The sequence below is a fragment of the Hyalella azteca genome, unplaced genomic scaffold (genome assembly GCF_000764305.2).
Source record: "Hyalella azteca isolate HAZT.00-mixed unplaced genomic scaffold, Hazt_2.0.2 contig571, whole genome shotgun sequence".
NCBI classification, from domain to species: domain Eukaryota; kingdom Metazoa; phylum Arthropoda; class Malacostraca; order Amphipoda; family Hyalellidae; genus Hyalella; species Hyalella azteca.
In genome coordinates, this window is record NW_025930917.1 from 6,173 (window position 1) to 15,157 (window position 8,985).

An 8,985-nucleotide genomic window follows, 5' to 3' on the forward strand; every position below is an offset into this window, starting at 1 on the left:
GTGCCATGCTTAGCCGCAGCGTGCTAACTGCGGTTGTTCTTATGTATGAATTGCAACCAGCATCTTAATTTTGAGCCTAATACAAATTCTACTAAAATTTGCCAGCAGGAAAATTAAAACTCAAAATTATTTTAAAACAATCCCTTTGTATTTCTAAAGTTATTACTTGTTAATTTTATATTGTTATTATAACCGTATTGCAATCATGAAATTAAAGATATTAAATTTTTCAACAGGTGTAGACTCTTTAATAGTTGAGTGCGAGTAATTTTTGGAAGTAAAGTCTTAAACCAGATCATCAGCACCATGAAGGCAAAGTTGGAACTTGTCGTCTGTCTCTTCTGGTCAACTTTAGTGAGTAATAAATAATGCATTGATTCCCTAGAAGTTACTCTAAATGCTTAGATGTTTTTTGTAGATTTAATTCCTTCCTTTCATTAGTATTATTAGAGAACTAGTATTTACCCCTTAAATTTACATTATTTTATTTCATCACTTCATTTATTATACGTCAGGTGTATTTATTGTTCATGAGGCGCGTTTATTGTACAACAGGTGCGTTTATTGTACAACAGGTGCGTTTATTGTACATCAGGTGCGTTTATTGTACATCAGGTGCGATTATTGTACAACAAGTGCGTTTATTGTACATCAGGTGCGTTTATTGTACATTCAGTGCGTTTATTGTACATCCACTGCGTTTATTGTACATCCAGTGCGTTTAATGTACATTCAGTGAGTTTATTGTACATCAGTTGCGTTTATTGTACATCAGTTGCGTTTATTGTACATCTAGTGCGTTTATTGTTCATCTAGTGCGTTTATTGTACATTCAGTGAGTTTATTGTACATCAGTTGCGTTTATTGTACATCAGTTGCGTCTATTGTACATCAGTTGCGTTTATTGTACATCCACTGCGTTTATTCTACATCCAGTGAGTTTATTGTACATTCAGTGCGTTTATTGTACATCCAATGTGTTTATTGTACATCCAGTGCGTTTATTGTACATCCACTGCGTTTATTGTACATCCAGTGCGTTTATTATACATCCACTGCGTTTATTGTACATCCACTGCGTTTATTGTACATCCAGTGAGTTTATTGTACATCCACTGCGTTAATTGTACATCCAGTGCGTTTATTGTACATCCAGTGCGTTTATTGTACATCCACTGCGTTTATTGTACATCAGTTGCGTTTATTGTACATCCACTGCGTTTATTGTACATCCACTGCGTTTATTGTACATTCAGTGCGTTTATTGTACATCCAGTGCGTTTATTGTACATCCAGTGCGTTTATTGTACATCCACTGCGTTTATTGTACATTCAGTGCGTTTATTGTACATCCAGTGCGTTTATTGTACATCCACTGCGTTTATTGTACATTCAGTGAGTTTATTGTACATCAATTGCGTTTATTGTTTATTCAGTGAGTTTATTGTACATCAGTTGCGTTTATTGTACAACAGCCGCGTAATACTGTTGGTCTAACTTGTGAATATTTTCAATGCATTATGCGAATGGGAGAAGAGGTGTTGCAAAAATAATTTATTCAATAATAATAAATAATTGACATATAAACTCTCGATTTTTGAAAAGATAGCTCATGATTTTGTTTGTGTGATTATGATATGTGTGGTTTAGTTCACAATATGATATGTCTGTAATAATCAATGATTATATCGCGATTGAATTGCGTACGGCTTTATCGTTGCTGACTTCTCCTATTGTAATCTTGCTCATACAAAAATGTATATCAAGTTGCATTAAGCAGCTCACCTTTACTACAATTACATCGCAATTATAGATTAACGGTGAAAGTTAAGTGTGGTTGATTGTTTATAAGAACAATATCATTTGCAAGTCAATGTACTGTAGAATTAGTCCTGAACTAATGAGCACCGTTATTAACCTAAGTTAAAGTAGTGAAAATTGCTTAAATAAGATTTTAAAAAGTTGGTCTCTATTTTTTAGGCCTACAGCGTCTCCGCCAGCAGCACCAGCGACGTCGTGCAGAAGGTACTATCAAAATAATTAATGGATAATATTGTCCAAAAAGCGACACACTGTCTTACCCACAGCACGAACAGAGTACGGTCGTAAAACTGACACGCCCTTCTGCCGAGGCCAAACTGGATCAGGATGGTCAACAGAATGCCAGAAAGTGTATCGATCTGTGGACAAAATTTCGCTAATTTCTATAGGTTTAACAGCTCCTGTTGAACTGCAGGATTGTTAACCCTTTGAGCGGAGACAGTAACCCTGACGCTTGTCCTTTTGCGAGGAATGGCATTGACGACTTTAACCCTGACACTAAGCCCTGTGGTAAAAATATCGATGAAGACTTTAATTCTGATACTAAGCCCTCTGGTAGGAATAGCATTAACGACTTTAACCCTGATACTAAGCCCTCTAGTATGAATAGCATTAACGACTTTAACCAAGATACTGGGCCCCTGGTAGGAATAGCAGTGACGACTTTAACCTTGATACTAGACCTTCTGTTAGGAAAACTACTTCCTTATACTACTACCCGTTATGGCGGTCAGCACATTGAGTAGCAAGAAAGACCTTCCAAGTTTGTCTATCCTCGGCCAGCCACATTACGGTGTTCCAACTGAGGTTTAGGGTATCCAGCTCCGCCTCATCGATTCGGCGCTAGATGTTCCTCGGCCTGCCTCGCATGCGTTGTCCCTCTGGAGTTCAATGTAGAGAGAGCAGTTTTCCTGCTGGAGTTGCTCTCGCTTCTCATGACGTGGCCAATATAGTTACACCGCTTGTTCATCAAGATGGTTGTCATACTCTCCTGTTTGTACTGGGCAAGCAGCTTCTCGTTAGATATTGCCCTTGACAATAAGATACCAAGGTTTCTCCGCAAGCTTCTGGTCTGGAAGAATGACAGTCTACTGAGATCGCTGTTATTCGATCGCCAGCATTCCGAGCCATACAGAAGGGTGGATTGAACAAGACTTTGGTATAGTCTCAGCTTGGTGGGGATGCTGTACTGAGTTGACTTCCAGATGTTACTTAAAAGCTACAGAAGGTGTCCTTGGTTTTGCTCAGTATTTTCCGTACGTCCCGCTCCTCTCCTCCTTCTCGATCGACCCCGCTGCTCAGGTAGGTAAGCTCTCAACCATTAGTAACTCTTCTCCCCCTCAGTGTTTAATTGATTGTATTTAAAGTCGTTATCTCTATCTTTGTCCAGCTGATGTTCAACCCAACTCGCTGCGCAGAGGGGTTCTGACGAGTCGTCTTTTCTTGCTTGTGGTGATGGGTATGCGACAGCAAGCCCAAGTCATCGGCAAAATCTAGGTCTTCTAAGTTCGTGAGAAGCGTCCATCTGATGACACTGTTGAAGAGCAAAGACAACATCACGCTAACTCGTCTCACCCCGGCTCCAACCACAAACCAGATTTCACTATTTCTAACGCAGCCTTATAAGCTGGCATCGAAGTTCTGGTTCAGCACAACAATTTCTACTGATTTTCCGTACGCTAGGAATTTGCGCCAAAGAATCTCTCTGTGGATACTGAATGCCTTTTTGAAGTCCATGAAGTTGGTGTATAAGAATTTGCGCCAAAGAATCTCTCTGTGGATACTGAAGGTTTTTTGGAAGTCCATGAAGTTAATGTATAGTTTTTGCCACTCACTCTACTGCTCCAGTCATCCAGGACTCGCTTTCCTTCCCATATTGCGGGAAAGAGAGGGTGAAGAATATCGGCTGCTAGCACTGGTTCTGTCTTGAAAAGTTCAACATTCAGAACATCTTGGCATTGCGCTTTCCTATTCTTCAAGGACTTGATTGCTGTTCTGATTTCTTGTTCCTTTGGTGGGGAAATGCTAACGATCAGGTCCTCATTGGTTTTTTGTATGTCAGCGTCTTCGGCAGTTGGTGGTCTGTTCAGAACCTCTTTGACGTGTTCAGCATGGTGCGCCTGTTCTTCTTTATCCCCTCTGCGGTAGCTTTTCACCTTATCTTTGGCCTATGCATTGTTGCAGTTGTTAAACTTGACACCAATTGCATTATTAATCTTGGACAGCGTGCCTAGCTGGCCTGCTCTCGCTGCTTCCTCGGCTTCACTTGTCAAGTTGTCCAGGTAGGCACGTTTATCAGCTCTCACTGAGCGCTTCATTTCAGGTTCGTCTCTCTGTAACTGCAGCTTGAACCTCTTTTGCAGTCGGTCAGATCTAGTGCTTTCAAACAGCTTCTTACGGTTTAATATTTCCTCTCTTACTTTCCACGTCTTTGGTGTGATCCACTTCTTTATCCTATGCTTTCTCGGTTCAACAATAGCCCCGCTGCTTCTCTGGTACCCAGTTCTATTACTGTGCCGTCATTGCTGTGCAACAGTTTTATCGCATTGTAACATTAAGGCGTATACTACATATTATATTATCGCTACTTCGCAACGTCGGCGAAGTGTCAACTTTTGAGCCTGTGGAATCTATTTCGAAAAGCAACATGTAGCTTCGTCGTAACTTGTTCGGTAGAACTCAGAAATCTTTAGCCCATCATGTCAACTTTTAGTAATAACACTCCAGAAGATGAATTATTTTTTGAAGACTTTGATTCCATTACTGTTTCAAATATACTTCATTGTATAATAACATTAATCCCATATGTCTTACCACAGTTCGAGTTGGCTGGGGTTGGGAAGCAGTCCCGCCTGTTCTCTGCGTGCCAGTCCCAGGCCAACTCTTTCGAAGGATCCATCTTCTCAGTTGCTGTCACGGACGCTCTTAGCTACCAGCGCTTCACTCCGAATCAGAGTCGCCCCATGAACTGGACCGAGATAAGACTCGGAGGAGACTCTGGAGTCCTCCAGTGCATCATGGCAGCTGGAGAGTTAAGTAAGTCCGTGACTCTGGAGTCCTCCAGTGCATCATGACGGCTGGACAGTTAAGTAAGTCCATGACTCTGGAGTCCTCCAGTGCATCATGACGGCTGGACAGTTAAGTAAGTCCATGACTCTGGAGCCCTCCAGTGCATCATGACGGCTGGACAGTTAAGTAAGTCCATGACTCTGGAGTCCTCCAGTGCATCATGACGGCTGGAGGGTTGTGGAAGTCAATAAAGCTTTTCCCCGGTAAATAACTAATAACTTCTTTTAACGACGCGAGGTAATTACACGCAGCTCATGCAAGTAAATATTAAAGATGTGAACAAGGTTACTAATGAATCGTTAGCAGGTATCCGCATTGTCAACTTTTCCTAGTGAAATTAAATGATTTTGAATCGAACGCAGATGAAAATGTGAGTTTAAGTAATTATAATAGTATGTTGTCGGCAGAGCCCTGGATGATCAAATACGAAGGCAAATGTCTTGCCACTTTCGACGACGTTTACCTATCGCACGAAGAGAAAAGCTGCGACGTTCCTCAGGAAGTGGTCTACGTTATCACAGGTCACGATTAAATGCTTAAAAATAAATAATAACACCGTGCTTACTAGGTGGAATTTGACTGGATGTTCATATTGGATGAAGCGTCAGAAAATCGTTCTTATTAGTTTGATAATAACAAGCATGCACAAAAATACGAATGTTTTATGTTATTTAATAAAATGGAAAATGTATATATAGTATGAGTTTTTTTAGGATGGACATTTTCCAGGTTTCAACATGTACAAGAACGTCTCCGTGCCGTTCTTCTCTTTCTATGACTGGTGTCATGAGAGCCTCCCGACTGGCATTGTTGGCCCAGGTAAGATCAGCAAATTCGAACCTGAGTGTGACAGTATGAACTTTTTCATAGTGTATGCTCTATAGTGATGACATAATGAACTAACAACATGAGTACAATTATGATTCAACCCTAGAAAGAAGGTCTGATAAATTAAAGAATTAAAGATTTAAAATTAATCAACTCTTCTTTTTCTCTTACGCTGGAATCGAACCTTATGTAATTCATATTTCATAACCAAATGCAGGAGACTACGAAGTGGATCATACAATTTCAATCAAGTATTATAATCCATTAGATGATAATCTACTCGGACATTCCAGTGGGGGAAGACTCGTGGCAACTACACCCACCACTGAATTGCTGCGGGGATGGAAGTTATGCTTACGGAGCCGGTTGCTATGAATTTGTTCAAAACTCCTCGTCGTTCTGCGAAGCTACCGCGCAGTGCAAATCCATGGGGATGACGTTTGCCGATTATCGCTTTTTCGAGACGCAAAATCTCGCGTTCGATGTTGATTACTATCTTGGAAGTCGTAAGTTGGTAATGAATTAATTCTTATTATTCTTTGGCGTACACGTAAATGTTCGGGTTTGATAACCCATATGATTGTAAAATTCGATTGTACATGATTCTGTGAAGTTGTAAACGTCGGACTTGTTGTTATGAAGAATCCGTATGCACCGTCGAAAATCCCATTGAATTCATTCGAAAAATTTGTGGGCAATAATGACGTCTAGCTAGGAATTAAATTCAGATTAATTTAAATTCAGAGTAAATTTTATTGTCCAAGAAAATTTTACCCCGACTTTCTGCAATGATGCACGATTGCACAGTCAATATTATACGATACAAAGATGCACAATTGCATTGTTAATGTTATAATCAAAGATTTGGGCAATGTCCAAACACGATACGTTGGATATGCAATCAGATAGCTCATGTATACTGGCAGCTCCAGGCTTCAAACATAAGCATAATCACACAAACTTGCACAATAGAATATTTAGCAAATTGTCTCTGTAGCGCCCTAATAAATATGGCTAGAGGAAAGGAAATAACAACTCAAATAATTCTTATGATAAATCTTAGAGATACAGGTCAGCCAAAATATTCATGTCGGTTTGGTTTGCAGTTGCAGACAAGAACGTGGCAGTCGACTACCGCCGGGGCGTTGATGGCGTATGGCGCTGGCCCACAGGGGAGACCGAAGCCTGGGAATGGGCCACTCCCCCTGATCAGGACCACGGCTGCGCCATCGTACATTTGGCATATGATGACCCTTTGATGGTTCCAGCGCGGTGCGGCGACCACGTTGAACTGGCTCTTTGCCTAGAGCCCGTTGGGGGCACATTAGCGCGCTGCTAGCTAAAACATAAAAATACTGCCGGCTTATCCCGTAGAAAATTCTCTCACGTATCTTCAACTGTTTTTTATAAGCTGTTGCGATTTATTTAAGTCATTTTAATTGGAAACGTGTTCGCCCGGCTTTTATAAAAGATGGAATAATTTTACAGTTTAAGACTTCCCTCGCTCCCAGCGAAGAAATGGTTGGCTTCTTCCTTCGTCGCCAGAAGATGTTTTTCTTCGCTGAACTTATCATTAGCTGCATTGAACAGCAGACTACTTATCTGTAATCAACTTATGACAGAAAATTTTGACATGAATAAGTTTTAAGTTATTTTCAATAGAAGGCTACGATTACTGTTGTAACTGTCGATGAGACAATCGATGGACCTTTATGATAGGGTGATTCAACCGTGCCCATAAATCATCGTCTCACCATCTACATTTTTCATTCACTCACCCCAGAGAATCACGCACACCTTCTAGTCATCCGCAGTTCCTACGTTGTGCGACTGGTTGAAAAGGAGCAGAAAAATGGCATACCTGACGAATTCCCATTAAGAAATTCTGAACTCTTTGTTTCGCTCATTGAGAAGTTTTTCAATGGCTCCTCTTTTTAGTGGATGTACTCCAAAGCTATTATTGAAATTTAGCATAGCTTATTTTTATTTGTTTTCATTCGATGCAGCTTGGTGGATGTTTGTAGAACGACTTTGATAGTCTCTGCTTGCGAGCGTTGTTCAGCAAAGCTGGTTTTCAGACACTACCTATTTTTTTCCAATTCATCGCTCTATGTACAGTTGAAAATGTCATCACTTGTTAACACACTTATGGTTGTTTTTCAGCACGAAACTGCACAGAAGTATTAAAAAAAGTTTACCGGTATTGCGTATTGTCGATTGAAGTTTCTGAGAGAAATTTTCCAAGGTGTGTTTATGTTATTGAGCAAATAAAATGTCAGGCGCGTCCAGCACGCCGGGCCAAGTTTGTTTTATTTTCCTTTGATGCGAATGCAGAATTCCATTGAGTTTTATTCTTCCGAATAGAAGTCATTTTTGTTCGGCTCTCACTAAATATATATGCATAGTGAATCAATCATAAATGAGGCTGACAATAATTCAAGCTTCTATCAGACAGTGTTTTAATCGAGATCAGAGATTTGGACGTGGAAGAAGCAGATAAACGTAGACTTTGAAAAAAGTCGCTTGTAAATGAACATTTACTGCGTTTCTCAGGATAAAGAAAAATCTTGATGTGATTTGTGTTCAAATGATGAAGCGTTTAATGTGACCGTTGCTTCTCTTGATCACTAAACCTGTGGGCTGTCACTATACCAAAAACTTTATATATTGACTGATAAAATAATGTTAATTTGGACTGAGTAAAAAACTATGAATGGAGGCAAAAATGAAAACGTAGTTGATTAAAAATATCAAGTGTGGCAGGAAGAAAAATATTAATGTAAACTAGTGAAATCCTGCAGATGCGGACTGATTAAAAGCTGTAAATATGGACTGATGAACAAATGTAAACGTCAAATGATGACCGAGTCTGCAGCAAGTTGACGACCGAGTCTGCAGCAATAAAGATGACGCGACACTACCGTAAGAGGAGAGACTATTTCTGTTACTAGAGACCAGGAACAGGAGAGGGGAAAGAAGCGTATTAAGGATAGTTAATCTTTTATTTAAATGTTTTACGATAGTATCGAGTGTTGTCGCTCACATGGCGTCATTTTGTCATTAAGTTATCCTCACCTACCTCTTGTCGTGCAGGAAATTTTGACATTTGGCTGACAGCACCCGGCTATGCATCTGACGTTGAAATAATGTTGATTTAACGTTATTTCAACGACATTCGCCATCTTGGAAAGGATATATCACATGAGTTACGAGCTGATGTGATTGAAATCAAGATCATTTCGGTAACGCCTTTGCATAGGCAATATT

The 8,985-nt window shown here is 40.1% G+C and overlaps 1 protein-coding gene across 1 annotated transcript; it reads left to right on the forward strand.

The window, feature by feature from the left end:
- The first annotated feature begins 232 nt into the window (after nucleotides 1-232).
- Nucleotides 233-8,020, forward strand: LOC108676299. The gene is made up of 7 exons (XM_018164360.2): nucleotides 233-354; nucleotides 1,981-2,025; nucleotides 4,641-4,857; nucleotides 5,298-5,411; nucleotides 5,620-5,709; nucleotides 6,012-6,224; nucleotides 6,825-8,020. Exons 1-7 carry the CDS (start codon nucleotides 307-309, stop codon nucleotides 7,055-7,057), a joined length of 960 nt encoding a protein of 319 aa, XP_018019849.1. The 5' UTR covers nucleotides 233-306; the 3' UTR covers nucleotides 7,058-8,020.
- The last annotated feature ends 965 nt before the right edge of the window (nucleotides 8,021-8,985 follow it).

Bases quoted from the DNA above. Each gene is read 5' to 3' on its own strand.
- LOC108676299 (XM_018164360.2), top strand. From the start codon at position 307: ATGAAGGCAAAGTTGGAACTTGTCGTCTGTCTCTTCTGGTCAACTTTA. The intron at 2,026-4,640 runs GTACTATCAAAA...GTCTTACCACAG, and splicing joins CCAGCGACGTCGTGCAGAAG to TTCGAGTTGGCTGGGGTTGG. The intron at 5,710-6,011 runs GTAAGATCAGCA...CGGACATTCCAG, and splicing joins GACTGGCATTGTTGGCCCAG to TGGGGGAAGACTCGTGGCAA.